This window comes from Sapajus apella, unplaced genomic scaffold, assembly GCF_009761245.1.
Source record: "Sapajus apella isolate SASKATOON/1434 unplaced genomic scaffold, GSC_monkey_1.0 scaffold119, whole genome shotgun sequence".
NCBI lineage: Eukaryota > Metazoa > Chordata > Mammalia > Primates > Cebidae > Sapajus > Sapajus apella.
This window is the reverse complement of record NW_022437059.1, coordinates 1,447,431-1,474,608: the sequence shown is the minus strand read 5'-3', so window position 1 is coordinate 1,474,608 and position 27,178 is coordinate 1,447,431. Positions and strand designations below refer to the sequence as shown.

The following is a 27,178-nucleotide window of genomic DNA, read 5'->3' as shown; positions in this document are numbered from 1 at the left end:
AAGGAAAAATCATTTTCTACAACTCTCAGAGGAAAGAGACATAATAAGTACTTAAAAATCCTTAGAGAAAAGAGATTAGGTAAGTGATTAGTAATATTTTACTGGAGACTACTAAGAAAAGTTGCTAATTGCAAAGCTCCCGCACCACCATGGTGAGCAGAGCAGGGGCCTGGGGCTCCGAGGAGAAAGGAAGGAGTGAGATGGTGTCAAGAATCAGAGGTTGGGAAGGGGTTCCTTCTGCAGGCCTGGATTCCATCTCCGCCCGAAAGCTGCATAAAAGAAGGGCTGACAAAGTGGGAAGGCTGGACAGCGGAAGGCCTTCCCGAAAGGTCAGTGTTAAAGAAGGGGTACCCCTCTCCCCAGTCTCTCTGTCGGTCAGATGTTTCATGTCCGATCTGCCCCAGAGGCAGGCTCTGGACGCAAAAGACCCAGTGAGAGATACTCCCTCCCACCTCAACCCCAAAGGGGTGGGGGCGCAAGGGAGGGGACTCCAGGCCGTGGTGTCACCAGCCCCCGAAGGGTTAATGCTATTGTCTGAAAACCACATCAGCTCTCCTGGGAGCTTGGAGATCCCACTCTCATTTTAAGTAACCCTAACGCGCGATGAGCGAGGGGTCGTTGCTGGGCGAGGAGAGCGCCAGAGGGAGCCAGTCGGAGGAGCGCCGGGACTTGGCTGCTGCTCTGAGGTAAGGGACTCCGATGGCAGGTCTGCAGCTGGGGCCAGCAGGCAGGGACGGGCCCTTCTCTGTCACCCACCACTCCAATGGTGGAGCTTATCGTGGGGCAATTAGGAAGGGGAGAAGTAAGGAGAGCTGGGCACTGTGCGGAGAGGGGAACCCAAGGGTCACACCAAAGCTGCCTGGGAGGTGGCAGGGCTCGTCCATGCAGGTATGGGACAGCCACAGAGCCAGATGTTGGGCACTTAGGCCAGAGAGAACCCTGGCACCTGCAGAAGGACATCATAATGACAGCAGGTCCAGCCTGGCACTAAGCTCTCCTTCCCCCAGATAGGGCACAGCTGGGGTCAGCTATTGGCAGATAGGACTCCTGGGATGAATGGGTGGAGTCGGACCCAGGGGTGACTGAATGCTGGTCTCAGCTATCTCCCTGCCCCAGGGTTCTCTGTCTCAGGGAGGTCTGCTGTCATCCCTGTGGCTGAGGTTGAAGAGCAGTGGGTGAGGACTGACAATCCGCTGGTGGCTACTACTGGGCAGAGGAAGGCAGGTGACAGTGTGGACCTCACAGAATGGGAGGAAGGAGCAGGGGCGGGCAGAGCGCCACCAGGATTGAGCTCCCACCTGAGCCGGGCTGAGGCTTCCCGAGTTGAAACCTCTGATGGGATGAGAGGATTCTGCCCCACTCGCCTCCCTCCCTCCCTTCCTCAGACTCCTGGGATCCTTCTCAAGGAACTAGAAGAAGATTAAAGTCTGAGAACAGGGGTGCCCCCGCTTATCACAAGAGCCCCTGTGATGGTGAGGGCAGGTGCACGCTTGTGAAGCTGGAGAGACGCACGGACGGTGCTCCTGTGGCACAGGGAAGTCCTGCTCACCTCCCCAACTCCCTCCCGATGGAGACCAGAGGAGAAGGGCTGGGGAGAGTGCCGCTGTCTTTCCACTCCAAGCCCCCTTCTGGTCCTGCCCAAGGGCAGTGGGGCTCCAGTGGGCACAGGGACCAGGGCGCATGGATGCAGCCTTCGATTGGGCTTGGGGCTTAGTGGCAGTTGAAGGGTTCTTGTTAAGATTGTGGTTGGGGTTGAGGCTGGAAGTGGACATGGGGTTTGAGGGTTGGGGATTGAGTCAGAAGGTGTCAGAGGCCCCCAGCTGGGGAGAATGACCTCAGATGCCTGCTTCTGATGCTGCTGCCCTGGTCCCAGTCACTCAGCCCTGTGCCAGCAATGCCAACTCATCCAGCTCAGCTGTTTGTTAGGAGCTTTCACTTCCTCTCCCTCTGGCCCACTCCTCTGCCACGTCATCACCTGCTGGAGGGGATTTCTTGTCTCTGGGTTGGGGGACAAAGGGAAGGATCAGGGGGTGTCCAGGCAGGGGGCTCTCCCAGGCACAGCTGATGGGAATGAGATGAAAGGAACCCATGGTGAGGTTCCACTGGGGGAAGGTCAAGGGGTGCTGGGGGGATCTGAGGAGGAAGTAGGGGAGTGGGGAGTGGTGCTGTAATGGCAGGGCTGGGAAGCTGGGAGGCCTGTGGTCAGTTTCCTTCTCCGGAGCATGGAGATAGGGGGCAGGAGAGGAAAGACAGACAAGGAAACAGAAAGTAACGAGGAGATGGTGACAGGGACAGCAAAACAGAGTGCCAGGTGGGGAGAGAAGTGGTGAGACAGGCAACATTCCGGAGGAGGGAAACGGGCGTCCCAGGAGGGCAGGATGGGTAGGGCGACACAGAGAGAGGTCATAGGATCAACAGACACAGTAAGTAAAGGCGGAAATGGAGAGACCGAGAGAAACTGGCAGAAGAGAGAGGAGAAGAGAGGAAAGGACGGGAAGAGACGTATCAGTAATGGTGGGGAAGTGAGACCGAGGGAAGCTTGCGGGGTGGGAAGGGGAAAGAGGGAAAAAGAATTCGAGTGGGAGGGAAGAGGAGAGAACAGGGAAGGAGCAAATGAGCTAAAGAAAGATAAAGGGGTCAAACAGAGAAGCGGAGACCGGGCAGAGGGATGGGTGCGGAGCTGGAAGCTAGTCTCCAGGCACTCCATGGCCCTTCCCCCAGCCCCTGGGTCCCTGAAGGTGTATGCGGGGATGACCTTCCCCCTGACCTTCAGCTGCCCATCTTGACAGGTCTGGGGGTGGGGAATGGGAGTGTCTGGGTTTGGATTTCTGCTCCCTGGAGTTACACAAACCTTTTAAATCCCACGGCCCCCAGGGACCCAAGAGACAAGGGTTGGAGGTGTCTGCAAGGGGGAGGGGGGACAAAGAGGAGGGGTTGGGCGGAGGTCTGAGGCTGGATGAGGGGACTGGGCAGTGACAGCAGTCGAGAGGGAGCCTGGAGGGGGGCTGAGGACGGAGGAGCGAGAATGAGAAGCAGGACGGCTGCTGGACCCCACTGGGGGAGCCTCTCCCAGCTGCGGAGATGGAAGGAAGAGCTGAGGCTGCAGGAGGGAGACAGGTTCTTCTGGATGATTCCCAGCATCAAAATGGGGTCCTCTCTATTGCCTGGGCAGGGAGAGGCAAGATGCCCTTGGGGTCATTGCCAGCAAGGCGAGAGGGGAAGGGAAGAGAGGCCAAGGGGACATGAAGGAAGGACATGTAGCCCTCTCCTTCCCCCAAATTCCCCAAGGAAAAAGGTGACTGGCTTTGACCAACCCTAACCCTAAGCAGCTTTAACTAATAGCATTAAAGCAGGTCTCAGGACTAACCACTCTCCACTTGGAGCTGAGATCAAGAGGAGAGACCAGAGCTTCTAATCAGATTGGGGATTTGGCCGAGGGGTGGGGGATGCAGTTTGTTCAAGGCTAACAAGCACAAAATGTCCCCCTGGAGACCACCATCGCTGTGTCGGCAAGGGGCTTCTCCCCACACTCTCGCCCCTCGAAGCTGGTTTCTCTCCTCTGATCTTTCCATCCCCTGGGCCATAATCGGGGCCTCACCTGTGTCCACGGCTGATTTCTGCATCACTATTTCTCTATCTGACACTCCCTGATTCACTCTCTTTCTCGCTGACTCACACAGCCTGTCTCTTTCCGCTGCCTTTGTATTTACAAACAGTCCCATTTTCCCACTGAATCAATCAAGCAGTCACTGAAAACACTTGTTTTTGTCCAATCAATCTGATTATGCAGTCAATCCACTTCAGCCCCTTAAAAGGCTCCAAACAACAAAGTGACTTTGGATGCAAGTTTCCGCTTTGTATACATGCAGCCTTGGTCTTGAACACTCTGACTTTTTTTTTATATATATTGTGTGTCTTCCTGTCTTTCTCATCCCTTCTGCATCGCTCTCTGTCCATCTGGCTGACTGACCTCTGGCTTTCTGGGGACCTTGTGGATAATTTTTCTGGCAAAGGGCCCACATGGGGGGTTTAGACTGGAAGTGTCTCCTTCAGGACCCGGGGCCTCCCACCAGCCTCACCTCTCTACTTGAAGTTTCATCCTCAACTTTTCTGTCCTGATTGACTGATTACAGCTCACAGCCTGGAGTCAGACAGACCTGTTCCTATCCGGCTCCACCACTTGGCCAGGATCTTATGCAAGTCTCTTAATCTTTCGGAGCCTCAATTTCCTTAGCATACAAAACAGGTAATACCTATCTCGAAGGGGTATTGTGAAGAGTCAATGAAGTAACATAGGAACACATGTTAAACCCAATACTGGGAGCATAGTAAGGGCCCCATTCATATGAACTAAAATCTGCCAAAGGTGAACTCTGCTGTGGACATTTCTTTTGGCTCTAAGCCCTAGCTTAAGGCTTACTCTCTGTTGTTATCTTTCAGTATCTGTATTGCTTTTATTAAGTAATGACCTAAAACCTACATGTGTTGTAATGAACGCTTACCCTGGCCAAGGGGGTTAATCATATTATTAGTAATCAGAATGATGATGATGATGGCAATGCTAATTGCTTGCTGCTACAACCCTTCAAGAAACAGAAAGCACTTAAGAGAAGCCACTTGGATCATTTGAGATTGGGTTATGATCCTTCTTGATTTATGGTTTTCAATACTCATTCTCCTCTAGGGCCACTGTACCGATCTTGCCGTGGGGGGTCTTGGGGGATCAGGGGCTGTGCAGAACCCATGGTTAGAGCTTCCCCAAGCTTTGTGTGTCTGGACCACAGCACAAGAGGGGAGGAGCGGGAGCCTGGAAGGTAAGGGCAGGGTGGGGACAGAATGGGACTACCACCCCCAGCCTGGAGCATCCCCACCAGAGTGCAGATTAAAGTGACGCACAAGGAATTAAGGTTAAGTGCCAAGAATAACTCTTGGACATGAAGGCAGAACTGAGATCTGGTGTTCTCTGAGTGTTCCCCAGTCAGCTCAGAGGCTCAAGGAGGAAAGGAAGGATGTGGGGCAGGCGTTTGGCAGGACTTGTCAGCAGCAAGGATTTCCACACCCAGATCTGGCAAGGTCCTCGGAGACTTAAGGATCCATCAGGGACTCTCACAGACACGGGAGAGGCTGGGGAGGAGGCTGCTGGCATCAGGAAGCTGGGAGACTTGACCTTGCCTACTGATGCCACTTGGCTTTGTATTCTGAGGTTTTTTCCCTTTGGGCGGTAGGGAAGGGGGTGATGGGAGCGCACCTACATGGCTGAACATTATAAACCTTGACTCAAGGTCTTGCTTTCCACTCTTTGATTTAAGAGCTGTATGGTCTTAGGGAAGTTATGCAATCCTCCTGCTACCTCCTATGAGGGTTTAGTATATGTCGGTTTCAATCCCTTAATGTAGTGTGGACTACACCAAGTGTCTGGTCAGTGACGGGGTTTATCATTCTCTTCTTGCCAGATCCTAAGTCCACCCTAAGGTCTCAAGTCCTTCAGACCAGAAAACGCCATCAGATTCAGCAGGTGCCAGGCCAAGCCATAGGAAATGCTGTCAGCTCCTCCAGGGAACAGTCGTGCCTTGCACTTTCTCAAAACTCACCTCCGCACCCTGCCCCATTTCCTAAGGGGAAGCAGAAAAGATCCCAATCAGATTGAGGTTCAACCAAGGAGGAATTTCCAAGTGGACAGGACAGGAAAGGAGGTTGGAAGAGGAGTGGGGGCAACTGCTTCAGGGGAGGAAAGGAGAGAAGACTCCAGAATGTCAGCTGCCAGTTTAGAGACAGAGAGATGAGTCGGATAACCTATTCAACCAGATTCCGGGTGGGCTTGGATCTAGTCACTGCCCTATTCACCTTAATTTCCAGAGACACTCTCAGCTCAGGCCAGACTTGGTGCCTCCAAGCTCCTGCCCTTAACTGCCTGTCAGTTTGTCAGTTTACATCCCTGGCACTGAGCATTCCCGGGGAAAGGGAGAGTGAGACACCAGATGATCTCTTGGTGCCAGGAGTCGGGGAAGCCAGGGTTCTTAAAACCTGAAGTGTCTGGGGTTCCTGACTTTCTAACACCTACAGTCTCTTTTTGCTGCATGCCATGGGTTCTATATGTTCTCGCTGCTTAAAGTATGGTCTGTGGACCAGCAGCAGCAGCATCGCCTAGAGGCTTGTTAGAAGTGCAGAGTCTTGGTCAGGTGCAGTGGTTCACACCTGCAATCCCCGGGAGACCAAGGCAGGTGGATCACTTAAGGTCAGGAGTTCGAGACCAGTCTGGCCAACAGATGAAACCCCATCTCTACTAAAAATACAAAAATTAGCCAGTGTGGTGGCAGGTGCCTGTAATCCTAGCCACTTGGGAGGCTGAGGTGGGAGAATTGCTTGTACCCAGGAGGCGGAGGTTGCAGTAAGCTGAGATTGCACCACTGCACTCCAGCCTGGCTTACAGAGCAAGACTCTGTCTCAAAAAAAAAACAAAAAAAAAATAAAAGAAGTGCAGAGTCTTAGGTCCCCCAAGTTCTGCTGAATCAAAATCTGTACTTTAAAGAGATCTTTAGGTCGTTCCTATTCACATTAGAGTCTGAAAAGCATCAGCATAGATTATTTTTTTAAGTCTTAAGGCAACTCAGTAGATGAGAAAGTGCTATGGATTAGGAGGCAGGGGGCAGGGCAGCTAACTCACCATCTGCCTTTGGTCAAGTCACTTTCCCTGCCTGAGCTTCCTCTGGAAAATGAGAAAGCAACTCCAGACAAACCCTCACGTGCCCTCCAGACCTGCCAGCCTAACAAGTTCTAGCTGCACCCTACCTCCATCAGAGGCGGAGAGCCAGGCCCGGGTCACGTAACGCTGTTCACAGGCAGTCCTAAGGGCCCAGGAACTTCCCAGTGCCCTGGCCCACCAGGAGCAGGTCCCATGGCCTTGTCCCCACAGCAGCCCCTCCCGTCCCTCCTCAGCCCCCTTGCATATCATTTCATCTTCCATTAGTTTTAGTGGGGACCAGCCTTTTGCTCCATCCAGAAGGCTTTAGGGCTTACACATTTTCTTTCCTCTCTCCCTATATCAGGCAAGTCTATCTCACTAGGGCTTATTCCATAAACTCCCCACACTTCTCAGCTGAGAACCACAAGATTCCCGGTTCCCGCCCATGGTTCATCAATTCAACAAACATCTATAAAGCACCTTTGAGTATGAGGTCCTGTACTAGGATGTGGGGTGCCAGCAAAGAACAAGACAGCTAGGGTTCCTGACCTCGAAGCTGACACTCAGTGGGAGCCAGATGTTCAACAAAGAATGACACTATCTATAATTCCATTATCATTCATTCTATCCACAGTCATTTATAGAACACCTACTGTGTGCCAGGCCCTTAGGACCCACTGGCAAAAAAAAAAAAAAAATCCTGCTTGGCCAGGTGCAGTGGCTCATGCCTTTAATCCCAGCACTTTGGGAGGCTGAGGCAGGTGGGTCATCTGAGGTCAGGAGTTCGAGACCAGCCTGATCAACAGGGCAAAACCTTGTCTTTACTAAAAATACAAAAATTAACCAGGCTTGGTGGCATACACCTGTGATCCCAACTACCTGGGAGGCGGAGGCAGAAGCATTGCTTGAATCCAGGAAGTGAAGGTTGCAGTGAGCCGAGATCGCACCGCTGTGCTTCAGCCTGGGCGACAGAGCAAGACTCTGTCACAAAAAAAAAAAAAAAAAATTTGCCCTTCTCAAATGTGAAAGTGTTTGAAATACTGTAAAGGCACAGGTATGTGTATATGCCACCTCCTTCCCACTCAAGATTTAGAATGAGCCCACGATTAATTACATTTTCTTTTGTCTTCTCTTGGGAAAAACTCCAATCCTGTTAAGCCCTAAGAAGAGCTCTCATTCTCTGTCTAAATCCCCCAGCAGGGGCAGGATACAGGAACCTTTGCATTTCTCTCCATCTGTGTAAGTGACTCAGCCCCAAGCCCTGAGTCCGACAGCCCTGGGCAGCCAGGAGGTCCCCATAGGAGGCTGGGTCCTGTCTGGGGATGGGAAAGCTTCCTGCCTCAGATTCCGTTTTCTCACCTTCACTGGCAACCTCTTGTCCCTTCCCTTTTCTCTCTCTCCTGACCCTCTCCCTTCTGTCCTTCTTTCCCTCCCTTGTTCCTTCCTCTTTCACTGTCCTCCCCTCTGCCTCCTTCCTTTCCTCCCTCTTAAGTGGTGGCCGTATTTCCCCAAGGCGGAGACACAGCGCCTCTCGCCGGAGTGGACCATGCACTGCAGCTGCTTGGCTGAGGGCATCCCGGCCACCCCCGGCAGCTGGATCTCAGGTGAGCCTCTCGGCCAGGTCTACCCCCTGCTCCAGCGGCGGCCCAGGGCAGGGCCTCCAGAGCCCTCACTCTCCCCTCCCCACCCAGGCTTGGCCTTCCCTGACTGGGCCTACAAAGCCGAGTCGTCCCCAGGCTCCCGGCAGATCCAGCTGTGGCACTTCATCCTGGAGCTGCTGCAGAAGGAAGAGTTCCGCCATGTCATCGCCTGGCAGCAGGGAGAGTACGGGGAATTTGTCATCAAGGATCCAGATGAGGTGGCCCGCCTCTGGGGCCGCAGGAAATGCAAACCACAGATGAATTATGACAAGCTGAGCCGGGCCCTCAGGTGAGAGGAGCCGGCCGTCACGGCCTAAGAGGGGAGAGTTCAAGGGAAAGAGCCGTGGTTCCCGGCCCCGCTGCTGGTTCCCACCCCTCCGCGCTTGGCCAGTATCCTGGCCTGTGGGGAGCTGCTTCGTGGTTCTCTGAGAGCAGCTTAGGCTCAGCCCCGCTGGGGAGGAGACCACCAGGGCCAACTCGATCCTCCACTTCGAATTCTCCAGATATTACTACAATAAGAGGATCCTGCATAAGACCAAAGGCAAAAGGTTCACGTACAAGTTCAACTTCAGCAAGCTCATCGTCGTCAACTATCCTCTGTGGGAAGTGCGGGCACCGCCGTCCCCCCACTTGTTGCTGGGGGTCCCTGCCCTGTGTCGGCCAGCGCTGGTGCCCGTGGGTGTGCAGAGTGAGGTAAGCGAAAAGGTGGCTCCTGTCTCGGGCTCCACCAGGTCCTGCCCCTCTGCCCAGGAGGCTCCCACCCTCCTCTCTGCCCCTGGGGCCCATCAGCCTCCAGTGTTCTTCTCCTACTGCATCCTAGTCCCTGAGTACCCCAAGGACAGGTGTATTAATAATCTAATTAGTACAGGGCCCACCTGTGAGAAAGGGCGGCTCCTCTGTGCTAGGCGCCACTGCTTTAGTGGTGGATCAGAGGGACGAGCCCAGGGCATCTGAGACTGTAGGCAGCCGTGGCAGTGGGCTTTTAACAATCGGTATGAGAGACCGGGCGCGGTGGCTCATACTTGTAATCCCAGCAATTTAGAAGGACAAGGTGGGCGGATCACCTGAGGTCAGGAGTTCGAGACCAACCTGGCCAACATGGCAAAATCCATATCTACTAAAAATACAAAATTAATTGGACATAGTGGTGCATGTCTGTAATCCCAGCTACTGAGGAGGCTGAGGCAGGAGGATCGCTTGAACCCAGGAGGCGGAGGTTGCAGTGAGTCAATATGGCGCCACTGCACTCCAGCCTGGGAGACAGAGCAAGACTCCACCTCAAAAAAAAAAAAAAAAAAAAAAACAGCAGAAAAAAACAATCAGTATGAGAGTATTTTATTATTTTAACAACTGTCTACGTACTGGAGAATACATGCCAGGGAGAGCCCATCCCACCCCACACCTACTTCTCCCCCTCAGCTCCTGCACAGCATGCTGTTCACCCATCGGGCCATGGTGGAGCAGCTGGTGGAACAGCAGACCCCCCGGGGGCCACCAGAGGCCTCTGGGGATAAGAAGGGGAGCAGCAGTAGCATCCACCGTGAGTGCTTAGGGCTGGGAGGGCCCAGGGAATCTTTGCCAGAAGGAGGGAGGGCCTTCCTGGTGGAGCACATGGCTGACGGGGCATGAGACAAGGGATACTATATAACTCATTCATTCATTCAACCAACCTACTGAGCACCAGCTATTTACTAGGTGTGGGGGTTCAGAGCTGACATACAGCCTTCAAGAGGCTCAGAACCTAGTGGGGAGCAGAGATGGGATTACTGCCAGCGACTGCTGCTGGCATTCAGGTAGGCACTAGGTGGTAAACATCCAGGCCCAGAGAAGGAACTGGAGCTGCCCAGACGGCGCAACGCTGGGGCAGGTGAAGGAGATGGAAAATATGCCTACGCAGAGGAAACAGCATTTATTTATTTTTATTTATTTATTTATTTATTTTTGAGACAGAGTCTCACTCTGTTGCCCAGGCTGGAGCACAGTGGTGTGATCTCAGCTCACTGCAACCTCTGCCTCCCAGGTTCAAGCGATTCTCATGCCTCAGCCTCCCAAGCAGCTGGGATTACAGACGTGCACCACTATGCCTGGATAAATTTTGTATTTTTAGTAAAGATGCGGTTTCACCATGTTGACCAGGCTGGTCTCAAACTCCTGACCTCACGTGGTCCACCTGCCTTGGCCTCCCAAAGTGCTGGGATTACAGGTGTGAGTCACCACACCTGGCCAGGAATAGCATTTATAAAGCAAAAAGCTGTGAACAGGTATAGCAAATCTGGAGAACTGCCAGTAGCTTGCTGTTGGAGAGCTGATCTGGTGATGGGGTGGGAACAAGCGGGTCAGATGAGAGATGGAGCTGGCAAGGCAAACAGATGTCGGGCCACAGAGGCCTCACAAGCCATGCTAAGGGAGCAGGACTTTCTCACGCGGGCAGGGAGGACAGGGAGGAAGAGTTGCGGTCAGATTTTCGTTTTATGCAGATGACCTGTGTTGTGCGTGGAGTTTGAGTTGAAGGAGGCACACTGGAGTTGGGGGGCTTTGCAGATCATCTAGGCAGGTGATGACAGGGCGGGAACCAAGACAAGGGCCATGGGATGAAGGAGGCTCAGCTGGAGAGAGCCTGGGAAGGTAGAGTTCTTTCACTCATTCACTCACTCATTCGTTTCTTCTTTCATCAGATGCTAAATGACTTCCTGTTTAACGTGCCAGGCACTGGCCTAGGGGCTGGGAGCCAAAGTGAGCAGCACTGCCTTTATAGGACTTAACAGGCAAGGGGGGCGCAGACATCCAACTGATGATCGATAAGTGATTTTAACTGTGTTAACTGCTGCAGAGGAGAAGGGCATGGCAGGCATCAGGGAAGACCTCCTTGACAAAGTGACATTTGAGATGACATCCAAACTGTACACGGGTGCTAGCTTACCTCAGAGGGAGTAGAGAGAGCATAGCGAGCAAGAGAATAGTGTGTGCAATGGCCCTGGGACAGGACAGAGGGACTGGGAGGAGGCCAGCGCAGGGGCACGTGGTCATTTCGTGCGAGAAGGTGAAAATGTAGGCAGACATCAGCTCTTACGGAGGCTGTGAGCTGGAAACTGACGACAGCAGATTTTCTGTGAAAAAGATCACAGAGACACTTGACCAGCCCCAGGCTCTCGTGCAGGGCCCAAGCATTGCCCCTTCACTCCAGGCAATTTCATGGAAGAAGGATCCACGGCCTTCACCCCACCCCTGAGCTGCTGGGGGCCCCAAGCTCTGCACCTCAGGAGTACAGCTGAGGCCATGGGTGTGGGGTGGCCCAGGGCCTGCTGGGACTCGCTGGGTCTGGTCTGGCAGCCCAGAGCTAAACAGCACCTGGACAGCCTCCCTGTTCCTCCACCCCCACCCACCCCCTCCCAGCTCTGGGAATGCCTAGGGCACAGAGCTGTTCTCTTTGGGAAACTATGAAGGAAAGAAAAAAGTATTCCCTCTCCAGGTGGAAAGAAAGAAAGAAAGAGAAAGAAAAAAAGAAAAGAAAGAGGTGGGAGGAGAAGGGAAAGGAGGGAAAGGGAGGGGAGGGGAGGGGAGGATTCCCTCCCAGGCCCCATTTGGAGTGGACTATTTTGCACCTCCCCTCTGCAGCCAAGCACACAAGCCCTGCCTATGCTGGGCCCTAAGGGAGGCTAAGCAGCTGTAGGTCACCAGAAGGTTGGGAGCAGCCACATGCCTCACTTCTGAACTGAGATTCCAGAAGCCTGTGCCAGCCCCTCACCTCCATCCTCGCTCAGAGCATTTTGTGCCAGGAAAGGAAGCTGCTTCCGGGAGCCCGGGACTATGGCGCTGGAACCAGGGGACTGCGGAGCTGGTGCCGAGAAAGTTTGGGACCCGGTGGTGAAATGAGAGGAGGACTCTTAGAAATAAAACCTCTCGGCAGGGCGCGGTGGCTCAAGCCTGTAATCCCAGCACTTTGGGAGGCCGAGGCGGGTGGATCACGAGGTCAAGAGATTGAGACCATCCTGGTCAACATGGTGAAACCCCGTCTCTACTAAAAATACAAAAACATTAGTTGGGCATGGTGGTGCGTGCCTGTAATCCCAGCTACTCAGGAGGCTGAGGCAGGAGAATTGCCTGAACCCAGGAGGCGGAGGTTGCGGTGAGCCGAGATCGTGCCATTGCACTCCAGCCTGGGTAACATGAGTGAAACTCCATCTCAAAAAAAAAAAAAAGAAAAGAAAAGAAAAGAAAGAAAACCTCTCTTCCCCATGCCTTGACCTCAGGAGCCCGGGGGACACAGCCCTCCTGTGGGACAGTAGTCCCACCTCATCTCGGGATACAGGGAAAAGGACAATGACCCAGAGAGAGGCTGCTCTGACCGGGGTCTCCACCCAGCTGCTTCTCCTGGAGGATCATTGTCGCCGTTTTCTGCCTACATAGATCTGACTTCAGAAATCTTGCTCCTATCAAATACATTGGACGTGGTCAATAATAACCAATTTGCTTTTCCAGTTTTTACTCACTGTAGCCCGACCAAGGTGGCTCCGCTGGGCCGATGCTTGTTCTTTGAGTTGAATGACGTGGTCTTGCTAAGAAAAATGCGGAACTGCAGTCAGGCTTGTTGGCATGCAGAAAGTGATGTGGAGCTCTGTACAGTGGTCTCCAAGGCCGCCAGCTGGGAGGCCCTATTGCAGGGCCCCGGCAGGGTCGGAGAGGGAGAGAGTCGGGATTGGAAGGAGCAAGAAGAAGGAAGCCCTTTTGCAGGAGGAGAGTTATGGACCAGAGTGAGACAGAGAAGAGGGAAGCTGGGGCGCCCCACGCCTGCCCTGGGCCTCCCAGTCATGAACTCTGCAGGCCCCTTCTTCCCCATGACGCAGCTTACTCTAAGCTAGGAGAGGGGATTTTATGGATGAAGAAACAGAGGACTGCAAACGGAAATGACAAGCCCAAGGCCACACATCCAGTCCTTGCCTGGCTAGACTGCAGGCCCGTGCGGCAGGCGCAGGGAGCAAAGAATGGATCCGCTGAGATAAAGCAGACACCATCCTTGCCTTACACGCTGACATGTTTTTCTGGAGCACTCAGTGTGTCCAGACTGGGTAGATTCCAGGGAAAATAAAACAAAGACAGCTCCTGCCTTCACAGAGTTGGGCTCACAGACATTAAATAAATAAACACACAAATGACTACATGAGCCTAATTCAGCCGAGTGCCCTGGAGGAGAGGTTCAGGGAGGCGTGAGGACAGGCAGCAGGTACCCTCGCCTAGGCTGGGGGTCTCAGAAGGCTTCTCCAAAGAGTGGAGTTTATGATGAGGCCTAAAGAAAAGCAGAAAAGGGGCTGGGCATGGTGGCTCACGCTTGTAATCCCAGCACTCTGGGGGGCCAAAGCAGGTGGATCACCTGAGGTCAGGAGTTCGAGACCAGCCTGATCAATATGGTGAAACCCCGTCTCCACTAAAAATGCCAAAAATATTTTTTTGTATTTTACAAATACAATTTGACAAACACAAAATACAGGCGTCTACCACCACGCCTGCATTTTGAGACTACAGGCATGGTGGTGGGTGCCTGTAGTCTCAGCTACTCAGGAGGCTAAGGCAGGAGAATTGCCTGAACCTGGGGGGTGAAGATTGCAGTGAGCCGAGATCGCGCCACTGCACTCCAGCCTGGGTGACAGAGAGAGATTCTGTCTCAAAAGAGAAAAGAAAAGCAGAAAAGGAAGGGCAAAGCCGGCAACATGGCAAGACTCCATCTCTACAAAAAACACAAGAATTAGCCAGGCGTAGTGGCACGCGCCTGTAATCCCAGCTACTCAGGAGGCTGAAGTGGGAGGGTCGCTTGAACCCGGGAGGGGTTCAAGCCTGCGCTGCAGCCTGGGTGACAGAGAGAGACTCTCTCAAAAAAAATAATAATAATAATAAGACAGAAAGAAAAGGAAGGGCAGTGGGGCGAGGAAGAGAGGCTTCCAAGCAAGAAACAAGAAGGCCTGGGAAATGGGAGGAGCAGGAGGCATCTGAGAGACGCTGGGCTCCCTTGACCCTTTCTCTCTTTCTTTCTCTAGGACTTGGCTCTGCCCCAGGCCCCTGCCAGCTGGGCCCTTGCTGCCATTTGGGGAGTGTCCAAGGCGAGCTGCCTGGAGTTGCCTCCTTCACCCCTCCCCTCCTGCCCCCTCTCGCCTCCGACTGGACCTGCCTCTCGGGGCCCTTCTTGCCTCCTCTTCCATCAGAGCAGCAGCTCCCAGGGGTCTTCAAGCCAGGCACCCTGCTCCCAGGACCTAGGAGCCTCCCAGGGACCTGGCATTTTCCAGGGCGTCCTCTCTTGGCCGGGCTGGGACAGGGTGCGGGTGAGAGGCTTCAGCCCTTGTCCCTCAGGCCCGAGGGGCTGGAGGTAAAGCCTGCTCCCATGATAGGGGCAAAGGGATGCCTGGATCCCAGGGAGGGCTTCTGCCCAGAGACCCGCAGACTCAAAAGTGGGGAGGAAAACCTCACCTCCCCCAATCTGGAGAGGCTCAAAGCAGTGTGGCCCTTGGATCCTCCTTAATTAGAGAGGAAGGTGGGAAGTTAGGGAGTTCTCCAAAGTCAGTCTCTGGGTTAGTACCTTCGCCTGGCTGGACATGGGCTGAAATTGCAGGATTTGAAGGGGTGGAGTTGGACCCAAGGTGGGGAGCACTGCAGGGAAGGTGTGAGGTGGCATCGGGGAAAACCAAGGCAGGGTGCCCCTCCTCTCCCACCTCACTGCTAGTCAGACTAAGGGGACATTCCTAATCAAGACTTTTCTTCAGGGAGATGAGAGTAAGGTTTCTAGCATTTCCATCCTGCCCACTAAGGGGGAAACTAAGGTTCTCGCCTGGGGAGAGGACAGGGATGGCTGTGTTTCCTGAGTCTTCTCCAGGGCCCATCTCCCCAGTCCAGGCTCAGTTCTCCAGCCCCTTTCTCACCTGTCCTTGTCACTTCTCTCCAATCCCTCTGATCCCTGAGACCTGGAAACCTCTGTCCCACACAGGCGCTTCCTCCTCTTTCCATTTCCCCAGGACCCAGGCAGGTGGGGAAGGGAGACGCCGGCCTTCTCTACTCTGTAATTCTCCACCGTGACCATGAATAAAATGCCCCTGCAAACTGCCCCTGGCTGACCACCTCCATGCAGTGAGCGCCCGTCCTCCCGCTGTGCCCTTCCTTCGTTCAGGTCTGGTGTGATGGGAAGGGGCCTGAGCAGGAGTTTTGGGTGAGCCTGAGGTCTGGAGTGGAGCTACACAACCCACCAGCCAGTCTCTTCCCTCCTGCCAGCATCTACTCTCAGAGAGAAAGGCTGGAAGGAGGCGAGGGCATGAGGAGCTTCCTGGGCACGGTGGGAAACCTGCCTCAAGGGAGGAACTTCAGACCACGGCAGGGGTCCTTAAAGAACATCCCTCAGACCCCTGCGGACGACCTTGGAGCAGAAGGGTTGGGTGAGGAGGAGTGAGCTGCCAGGGGCCCTTTTTCTCTGCTCCCCAGGCCCTAGAATGCCAAGCAGAGCAGCAGTGAGGCATCAGGTGCCTGAGAAGTGGGGGACATGTGACAGAGAGGGTCTTTTGCCAAAACAAGGACATGGCAAAAGAGAGGGGTACTCCAGGAGCCAAGACTGTTGACCCCACTGCCTTACTGTCTCTAGGCTGCCAATTACAAGCCTAGGATTTGTCCCCACTCCCTTTCTATGACATGGAGCGCTGAGCTGGCACAGAGCACCCCTTTGCCCAGTGTTTGGTTCCTCAGTCCCAGGAGTAGGTGCATCCCTCCTGAGCATGTGCTGCTGCAGCCTCTCAGCCCTACTTAGTGACAGATGCATGACCACATGGCCACACGTGGAACTGGGAAAGGAGAGCCCCGGCATGGGCAGGCCGGGCCCTCACTCCACAGGAAGGTGGTGATGGACATGGCACACAGGCCCTGGGTTTCCAAGCTGGATCTAGGCCAGGGGAAAGGATCTCTGAGAGTTCGTCTCAGTCTCCCTCCTTCAGCCCAGATGCCAAGAAGGTGGGACCACAGAGTTTCTCTCCCAAGAGTTCCCAGGGCTACAGTGAAAACTGCTTCTCACTTGCCCCCAAAGCCGCAGGCCCATCCCTGGCTCTGCAGGAAGGACGGGCCCCCAGGGGCTTTCCCATCACCCTGCCCAGTTCGGGGAGACAAAGAGCCAGTGTTGTCTGCTCCAGCATAAGGAACTGGATGGTGCTGTCACGGGGTTTGGGCCCTGTTCAGAGAGACCAGTCCCTGGGACAGAATCATTCTCCTTCCTGGGGATCCTGACATATCCCTCTGCCCGGCCCCACCACCTCTTCAGTGGTGGGGGAAATGCCTTCTAAATAAAATAATGCTCTTCTAAAATTTCTTTTTGGAGTAGGTAAACCCAGGAGACTAAAAGCTCAGCCCCAGAGGACTTACATTTCCAGGACGTGCACTCTGCATTTAGGCAATAGATTCGTGTGGAGCAGACTTTTTCAACCTTGGCACTGTTGAGATTTTTGGCTGCGTGATTCTCTGTTGCGGGCAGCTGTGCTGTGCATTCCTGGGCGTTTAGCAGCATCTGGGACCCCTACTCAGCAGATTCCAGGAGCACCCTCCCCCACCTGCTTAGGACAATCACAACTGTCTCCAGACGTTGGTAAATATCTCCTGGGGAGAGGGGAGAAACCGCTCCCAGTGGAGAACCACTTAAGTAGAAAATGGTTTCAGCAAATCCAGATGTTCTGGCGAAGATGGGAACCAGGTTCCTCGGACTCAGAAGACTGTTGGTCTCCACACAGCAAGGGTGCCCTCTGGTGGCCAGAGTCAGTACTGGTGGTCCAGAGGCGCTCAGAGCCCTGACCAAGGCTGGGTGCAGAGCCCACAGTGGAAGGGGTGAAGGGGTGATGCCCACCTTGGAGTCCTCTGAGAGGAGGAAAAGAGTTGCAGGATGAAAACATTTTATGATAACCTTCCCATTGCAAGCCACCTTAGCAAATCATGGACCGTCCACCAAAAGCTCACAGGTCTAACGTAGCAACACTCTCCAGCCCGTTTGTTTCCGGTGAAACCAGATGACATCGCACCCTGTGGCTGTCAGCCTCATCTGCGGATAGAATGCTGTGGGTGCTCGGCCTTCTTCCGGGACGGTGGACACCGGGCCGAGACACAGCAGAGTCAGCTCACCTGCCAGCCCTGCTCCTGGGCACTCAGTTCCACTGTACCAAAGGCACGTGCAGAAACACATCTGGGCCTCAGGAGTTTCAGGGAGTCAGACTCCCAGGCTGCACGAACCTTATGCTGTTAGGAATCACAAGGGACCTTTGAGAGCATCAAGTTCAAACCCCATAACTTCACAGGCCCAGAGAGAAGGTACTTGTTCAAAACCAAATAAGAGAAGAATCAAATGCAGAACATAAATTCCCTAATTATCAGTCCATGTTCTTTCCATCTCACCATGACCACTCAGCTAGAGAGTCGAAAATCCCTTAGAAATGAGTACCTATGTTAAGAAGAAAGTTCTAAAATTTATTCCTGTGTGATTTTTAATTTTTTTTACATTGATTGATTGATTGAGACAGAGTCTCACTTTGTCTCACAGGCTGGAGTGCATTGGTGCAGTCTTGGCTCACTGCAACCTCCACCTCCCAAGTTCAAGTGATTCTACCGCCTCAGCCTCCCGAGTAGCTGGGACTAGAGGGGCAGGCCACCACGCCAGGCTAATTTTTGTATTTTTAATCGAGACGGGGTTTCGCCATGTTGGCCAGGCAGATCTTGATCTCCTGACCTCAGGTGATTCCCACCCCCACCCCACTTCGTCCTCCCAAAGTGCTGGAATTATAGGCATGAGCCACCGTGCTCCGAACTGTGTGATTTTTTTTTTTTCAAGATGGAGTCTTGCTCTGTTGTCCGGGCTGGAGTGCAGTGGTGTAGTCTTGGCTTACTGCAACCTCCGCCTCCTTGATTCAAGCAATTCTCCTGCCTCAGCCTCCTAATTTTTGTGTTTTTAGTAGAGATGGGATTTTTCCATGTTGGCCAGGCTGGTCTCGAACTCCTGACCTCATGATCCCACCTCGGGCTTCCCAAGTATTGGGGATACAGGCATGAGCCACCATGCCTGGCCCCTGTATGATTTTTACTATGAGCATAGTTGTAAGCATTTTCCTTTTTGCGTGCACTGTGGCACTTGATGACATATTGTCTTGTGTTGTCCTCTAATTGACTCATGTATGTTAATATTGTGTCCCCATAAAGCTGGTATTCTCGGGTCAGTGCAGCACACTTGTTTGATGGAAGGTGGCTAGTCACTAGAACACTTGACTAGCACGTGGAAGAGGTCTTGGAGGTTTTGTTTGTTTGTTTGTTTTTGTTTTGTTTTGAGATGTAGTCTTGATCTGTTGCCCAGGGCTGCACTGGAGTGCAGTGGTGCAATCTCCGTTCACTGCAACCTCCATCGCCAGGTTCAGGCGATTCTTCTGCCAGCCTCCTGAGTAGCTGAGATTACAGGCACCCACCAACATGCCCGGCTGAGTTTTAAATTTTTAGTAGAGATGGGGGTTTGCCTTGTTGGCCAGGCTGGTCTCAAACCCCTGGCCTCAAGTGGTTAGCCCCCTCAGCCTCCCAAAGTGCTGGGATTACAGGCGTGAACCACCATGCATTGGAGATTTAAAAACAAAAACAAAAGAAAAGTATTTGCTGTCCTGAATTGTTGGTGGCAGTGAGGACAATCCCCACCCTCTCCCTTTCGTTCCCTAATGAAAACCCTGACCCAGGGAGAAGAAAAAAATTCAAGCACCATAGATGTTTTATATACATAAGATTTCAGTGTTCCACATCTTGTCCCCTGGGAAAGTCTTCGGGGGTGATAACAAGCATGGAGGTGTCATCTGCTATAGCAATGCCTTCTGAAATACCTCCTGAAGGACTTGCCTGAGGCAATCCTGATTGTGCCCACATGGACATGGACAATACTCTTCATGCTGCTCCGTAACACAGTATTTCATGGGTGTCTTCCCAATTAAATACAGAAAAGCATACAGTCACGCATTGCTTAATGACAGGGATATATTCTGAAAAAAATGCATTGTTAGGTGATTTTGTCTTTGAACAAACATCATGGGGTATATTTACACAAAGCTAGATGGTACAGGCTGCCACACACCTAGGCTCAGCATAGCCTATTGCTCCTGCGCTACAAACCTTATGGCAAACCTGTGCTAAATACTGTGGGCAGTTATAACACAATGATAAGTACTTGTGTATCTAAACATAGAAAAGATACAGTACAGCCCAGGCGCAGCGGCTCACGCCTGTAATCCCAGCACTTTGGGAGGCCGAGCAGGGCAGATCACGAGGTTAGGAGTTTGAAACCAGCCTCGCCAACATGGTGAAACCTGTTTCTACTGAAAATACAAAAACCAACCAGGGGTGGTGGTGGGTGCCTGTAATCCCGGCTACTCAGGAGGCTAAGGCAGGAGAATCGTTTGAAACCAGAAGGCTGAGGTTGCAGTGAGCTGAAATCACACCACTGCACTCCAGCCTGGGCGACAAGAGCAAAACTCTGTCTCAAAAAAAAAAAAAAAAGAAAGGATACAGCAAAATTACAGCATAAGAGATAGAAAATGGTACACCTGTAGAGCTCATTTTGCCTTGAATGGAGTTTACAGGACTGGCAGTTGCTCTGGATGAGTGAGTGAGTGAGTGAGTGGTGAATGAATGTGAAGACTGAAGATATTACTGTACACTACCATAGACTATAAACACTGTACACTTAAGGTATACCCCATTTATTTAAAAGTGCAGTAGGGTGATCTCGGCTCACTGCAACCTCTGTCTCCTGGGTTCAAGCGATCCCCGTGCCTCAGCCTCCCAAGTAGCTGGGATTACAAGCACATTCTACCACGTCCAGCGAAGTTTTTGTATTTTAGCAGAGATGGTGTTTTGCCGTGTTGGCCAGACTGAACTCCTAAGTTGGCCAGACCTGAACTCCAGGTCTTGAACTCCTAACCTCAGCTGATCAGCCTGCCTTGGCCTCCCAAACTTTTTTACTTTAAAAACTTTAATTTTTTTTAACTTTAGACTCCTTTGTGATAACACTTAGCTTAAGACACAAATATACTGCACAGCTGTACAAAAATATTTTTTCTTTAGATCCTTATATGTAACGATATTATCCGTATTCTATAAGCTTTTTTCTACTTTTAAAATACTTTTTTTATTTATTACTTTTTAAACATTTTTATTAAAGACTAAGACACAAGCACACAGCCTGAGCAGTGGCTCATGCCTATAATCCCAGCACCTTGGGAGGCCGAGGTGGGAGGATCACTTCAGCCTACAAGTTCCAAACCAGCATGGGCAACATGGGGAGACCCCTTTTCTATCCCCCCAAAAAAGTTAGCTGGGCCTGGTGGCGTATGCCTATGGTCCCAGCTACTCGGAAGGCTGAGGTGGGAGAATAGCTTGGGGCTGGGAGTCAAGGCTGCAGTCACTCGTGATCGCCACTACACTTTAGCCTGGGTGACAGAGCAAGACCCTGTCTCAAAAAAAAAAAAAAAAAAAAAAAGCAAACAAAGACAGAAGCACACACAGGGTCAGGATCGTCAATACCACTGTCTTCCACCTGCACCTCTTGTCCCACGGGAAAGTCTTCAGGGGCAATAACAGGCACGGAGCTGTCATCTGCTGTGATAACAACGCCTTCTTCTGGAATTCCTCCTGAAGGACTTGCCTGGGGCTGTTTCACAGTTAATTTTTTTTGAATAAGTGGAAGGAGTACACTCTAAAATAATGTATAAGATTATAGTGCAGTGTAAGTATAAAGTATTAAAAGCATAGTACAGTAAATGTGTAAACCAATAACATAGCCATTTATTATCATTACCAAGTATGATGTACTGCACACAATTGTATGTTCTGTGCTTTTATGTGACTGGCAGTGCCACAGGTCTCTACACCAGCATCACCACAAACACGTGAAGAATGTGTTGCACTACGACATTCCAACAGCTACAATGTAACTAGGTGACAGGAGTTTTTCAGCTCCATTATAATCTATAGGACCACATGGTTATGAGGCACTGACTATATACAGCTCAACAAACATTAATTAAATGCCTACTGTGTGCCAAACACTGCACTCCCAGGTGCTGAGAGGCAGAGTACCTACCTTAAGACACTTCATCTGTGCCATGTCACACAGACAGCCTGGCAGAAGTCAGTACGTTGCACAGAAGGCAAGTCGGCTTGCAGGTGGATGGGTTGGGGAGTGGGGGAGTGACCAGGAGGGACGGCTCTGCAGGGCTTGTTTAGAAATCAACCCACTTTTTTTTTTTTTTTTTTTTTTTTTGAGATGGAGTCTCATTCTTTTGCCCTGGCTGGAGTGCAGTGGCATGATCTTGGCTGACTGCAACCTTCACCTCCCACATTCAAGCAATTCTCTGCCTCAGCTTCCTGAGTAACTGGGATTACAGGCACCCGCCACCACACCTCGCTAATTTTTGTTTTTTTTTTTTAGTAGAGACAGGGTTTCACTATGTTGGCCAAGCTAGTCTCAAACTCCTGACCTCAAGCGATTCTCCTGTCTTGGCTTCTCAAAGTGCTGGGACTACAGGTGTGAGCCACCACACCTGACCCTAAAATCAACCTACTTTAAAATGCCTAAAAATAAAAATAAATCTTTTTTTTTTTTTTTGAGACGGAGTTTCACTCATGTTACCCAGGCTGGAGTGCAATGGCACGATCTCGGCTCACCGCAACCTCCGCCTCCTGGGTTCAGGCAATTCTCCTGCCTCAGCCTCCTGAGTAGCTGGGATTACAGGCACGCACCACCATGCCCAGCTAATTTTTTGTATTTTTAGTAGAGACGGGGTTTCACCATGTTGACCAGGATGGTCTCGATCTCTTGACCTCGTGATCCACCCGCCTCGGCCTCCCAAAGTGCTGGGATTACAGGCTTGAGCCACCGCACCCGGCCTAAAAATAAATCTTAAGAAGTCATCTCTAATTCCAAAATGGAGAAATCCAGGTGATATGTGCTTATAAAGTTATCATAACACATACACAATTCTGTGGTCACTTTTTTCCATCTAATTATTTAATAAACACTTCGCCAGGTATTTGCAGCTAGTGTTGATCATCTTAACCATAGCAAATATCCCACCATGTTGAATCGACATACATTTAGCCATTACCCTTTTGGTGATCTTTTAGGTCATTTCTTGTTATTTGCTTTACAAATAAAAATGGTTTTGAAACTTTTGACTGTGGTTATAATCTTTTTTTTTTCTTTTCTTATATTAATTCCTTGAGATAAATACTCAGGAGTGAAATTACCAGATCAAAAATTATAACATTTTCCCAGCTATTCTGGAGGCTGAGGTGGGAGGATTGCTTGAGCCTGGGAAGCTGAGGCTGCAGTAAGCCGTGATTGCACCACTGCACTCCAGCCTGAGTGGTAGAATGAGACCTCACCTCAAAAAAAAAAAAAAAAAATCATGACATTGTAATGACTTTAGATACACATTGCCCAGCCATCCTCCAAAAGATGATCACGTTTTTAAAAAATCTTCACGTTTTAAAAAAATCACATTTAGGCCTCATGCAGTGACTCACACCTATAAACCCAACACTTTGGGAGGCCGAGGTGGGAGGATCACTTGAGCACAGTAGTTCAAGACTAGCCTGGGTAACATAGTGAGACCCCATTTCTACAAAAGATAAAATAATTAGCCAGGGATGGTGGTGTGCGTCTGTACTCAGGAGGCTGAGGTGGGAGGATCACTTGAGCTCAGGAGGTCAAGGCTGCAGTGATCCATGATCATGCCACTGCACTCCAGCCTGGCTGACAGAGCAAGAGCTTGTCTCAAAAAAAATAAAAAATAAAAGTTACATTTATGCACCATTCACTACGAGCCATGCTGTTCTAAGTGCTTTGCATACATTAGCTCAGTCAATACTCACAACAGCTTTGCACTACTATAATCCCTTTTTTTTTTTAGGTTTTTTTTGGAGGAATGGGATCTTAGTATGTTGCTCAGGCTTATCTCAAACTCCTGGCCTCAAGCGATCCTCCTGCCCCAGCCTCCCAAAGTGGTGGGATTACAGGTGTGAGCCACCACACTTGGCCTTTAATCCCATTTTACAGATGAGGAAATTGAGGTCTAGAGAGGTAAAATAACTTGCTCAAGGCCACGTTCCTGGAAAGCAGCAGAGCCAGGGTTCAGACCTGAGCAACCTGGCTCCACAGTCTCTGCTCAAGTGCTGGCCTCTGATGCCAATAGCAAAAGACAAGACCTCTTGGAACCTCAGCAGCTCTGGCCTTTCCCCACTGTTGGCCACTTTTACCAATAAGAGTACTGTTATGTCATTACTGTCCTCTTTGATACATCTGCAAATAGATGGTGAGGGCAACCGAACGTTTCTCTGCTCATTTGCTACTTGTAATTTAGCCTCTCCTGTTTTAAAATTAGGAATAAGGACGACCTCACTAACACAATAATGAAAAGACACTTGAAATTCACATGACTGCCAGGTGAGGATGGAGGGAGGAATAGGGATGGGTGAAGAAAGAGGAAGCAAAAAGGAGAGGGAGCTCTTCAGAAGATTTTCAGGAAAGGGGAGAATAAACCATTCCAAGACCAGACTAGCCATCCATTATTTCACTGAGCGTTGAAAAGATAAATGACTTCTATAGAACTCCCCTCTGGCTACTTGGGCAGAAAGCTGTAATTTCATTCGAAATTTTAATGCTGTAGCTAATTCACTGTTTGTAATTATTTCATTGTTTTTTTCCCAAACATTTCAGAGGCTCAGACCAGGCAGGGCAACCACAGGGGAAAGCTGAGTGAGCACCACCATAAACACCTGGAGAGTTCAGCCAGAAGCAAGCAAGCATCAAGTGAGACTGGGTCTTTGGACATCCTAATCCCAAGAGACCCACGCAGCGCAGATACCATGGACCACGGGGCCATGGATATCATCCAGTCCAATTCATTTATTTTTCAGTTGCAGGTTCAAAGGCCCTTGAGGAGAATTATTCCAGAACATCAGGAAAAGCAAAACCTGTGTATGAACTCCTGCATGTTAACCACAGTCACTTTTCCTACCGTCGACTTTCTGTGAATTGATGGAGAAAATCTCACAACTGCAAGACTTGCTGCTGCCATAAAGCCCTCCCTGTCCAACCTCATCTGGGGCCTCAAAAGCCTTTTGCTAGTCCTGGGTCAGCTCACAGTATCTATTCTAAATCTTCTCCCACCCATGTCCCACTGCCTTCCTCTCCAAAGTTGACTGCACTTCCTTGCACAGGCGAGGTGGCTCACGCCTGTAATCCCAGCACTTTGGGAGGCCAAGGTGGGTGGATCACCTGAGGTCAGGAGTTTGAGACCAGCCTAACCAACATGGTGAAACCTCATCTCTACTAAAAACACAAAAATCAGCCGGGCATGGTGTCACATGCCTGTGATCCCAGCTACTTGGGAGGCTGAGGCAAGAGAATCACTTGAACCCGGGAGGCGGACGCTGCAGTGAGCTGAGGTCACACCACGGCACCCCAGCCTGGGTGACAAGAGTGAAACTCCATCTCAAACAAAACGAAACAAAAACAAAGTCTACTGCACTTCCTAGCAGGATCCACTTGCCCTCCTCCAGTCCTTACTTCCAGTCTCAAGAATGAGTTGTTCCTGACCCAGTGATATAACCCCTCCCACCTTTACTAAACAAGGACGGTCAAGCAGGTGTTAGCTCTTAGGCCCACTCCAGTTAATTGACTGGGACACAAGCTAGGAAGCACATGGAAGAGAAGGATTCTAAGGTTGTGTTGATTGCTTAGGAAGGAGAGGGGTGCCATGTTTTTCCCGTGACTTTCATCATACTAAATCCAGCGACCACATTTTTGTCCTTATCTTATCTTATTTTGTCCTCTGGTTGTGACATCGTAGACAGCCCTTCGTTCCATCAGCTGCCAAGATTCATCCCTTCCCATTCTCTCCTTCCTACGCCTGTTGCTTTTCAACCACATTTCTGGGCATTCCTCTGCACCTCCGCCTTTGGGGTCCACAGCTCTGTGTATTCCACACATTGTTCCTAGAGAGTTTCCATTTGGGCTTCTCTCCATGCCTTAACCCCCACCTACATGCTGACTGCTCCCAGATCTGTATGACCAACCCTGACCTCTGGCTCGAGCTTCAAGGTCGTGAGTCCAAATGCCCACTGAGCATTTCTGCCTGGATGTCCCATAGGCATCTCAAACTAAGCATGTCCCAAATGGAACTCTTTATCCCAACATCTGGTGCTGCCTTCCACTCTCCTTTTCTGTTCCTTGCCCTAGTTAATGACACCACGATACATCCAATTATACCCAAGCAGAAACCTGGGTGGCAGCCCATGCTGTCTTCTCCCTCACCTCCTGCACCTGGTAGGTTGCCAGATCCGATCAGCTTCACCTCCTAAACATTTCTTAAATCTGCTTTCTCCTGGATAACTCTACACTGACCTAGTTTAGGCCCTACAGATAGTCTCATCTTGTCCCTGTCCAAGTCATACTCCATATTGCTAGGATGGTCTGTTTAAATTGCCAGTCTGATCATGTAACTTAAAACTCTTCAATGGGTCCCCTGAAAAAAAAAAAAAAACTCTCCATCCCCCCAGTGATGATAATTTATATATACTATAATGTCATTTAAATAGATATAGACACAAAAGCAGGTATAAATATATATTTATGGCACATAAAACTATAAAAGCAATGGCAATTTATCAATTAAATAGAAACAAAACTATAAAGCCAATACATTTTAAAATAAAAACATGGATTTATTGTGACAGATGATGTTTGCTGAAACTAATTGCTGCACAAAACGTGATGTGGAATGGAGAGCTTCAGCGCAGGGTCTCCGGAGTTTGGCACGCTGTGCAATGACTCACTTCTCCCAGCGCTTTTCTCTATTGGAACTTCTGCTAACCCTTCGTTCGTTCAGCCTGCTGGGAGGACATTTGGCCTCCTCCAGGCGCAAAGGCATTATTTACATATTAAGTCCTCCCCTGTTCTTTTCTCATTAGCTGAGACAATGAAAGCAGCACTACTTGGTGCCAACTCATCACAAACACAAAGACGAATGTAGACACTGAAATCATTTGGCAATATAGGTAATAAAATGCCACCCAGATGATCCAAACCATGATTATCTCATTTGTTTTCCATATTGTCATTAAAAGTAAGACACAAAAGTTCACGTTTTCCTAGAAATTCCATGGACTTCAGATAAGACCTAAAGAACCAAGTCCAGGCCAGGTGCGGTGGTTCACACCTGCAATCCCAGCACTTTGGGAGGCCGAGGCGGGCAGATCACGAGGTCAAGAGATTGAGACCATCCTGGCCAACATGGTGAAACCTCGTCTCTACTAAAAATACAAAAAAAAATTAGCTGGGCATGGTAGCACGTGCCTGTGGTCCCAGCTATTCAGGAGACTGAGGCAGAAGAATTGCTTGAACCCAGGAGGCGGAGGTTGCAGTGAGCCGAGATTGCGCCACTGCACTCCAGCCTGGCAACAGAGCAAGACTCCGTCCCAAAAAAAAAGAACCAAGTTCATGCTCTCTATAATGTGGGATCCAGGAGCTCCTCACTGGACCCCATGCACACGACATTCACAGAGACACTTCTGCAGCCACTTCCCACCACCCGCTTGACACCCTGGTGGCACCAAATCGCTTGTGCCTCTGTGCTTGGATGCCTGCTCATCCCCCTGACTGACAGGCCCTGCCTGCCCTCTTCTTAGGCTAACTCCTCCTTATCCTTTAGGGTTTTGCTCAGAAGCTCATCTTGACCCCATGGGCAGGGTCAACTGCCTTTCCTCTGTGCCTAGCTTTGTCATAGCACTGATTGCATCGTGTGCAAATAATCCTGGAATGTAA

The 27,178-nt window shown here is 50.9% G+C and overlaps 1 protein-coding gene across 1 annotated transcript; it reads left to right on the top strand.

Moving 5' to 3' along the window:
• Positions 1–7,953: 7,953 nt before the first annotated feature.
• On the top strand, positions 7,954–15,408 carry ETV3L (ETS variant transcription factor 3 like). Its single transcript, XM_032260954.1, has 5 exons — positions 7,954–8,286; positions 8,374–8,611; positions 8,826–9,015; positions 9,742–9,862; positions 14,352–15,408. The coding sequence occupies exons 1-5, from the start codon at positions 8,229–8,231 to the stop codon at positions 14,828–14,830; spliced, it is 1,086 nt and encodes a 361-aa protein (XP_032116845.1). The 5' UTR covers positions 7,954–8,228; the 3' UTR covers positions 14,831–15,408.
• The last annotated feature ends 11,770 nt before the right edge of the window (positions 15,409–27,178 follow it).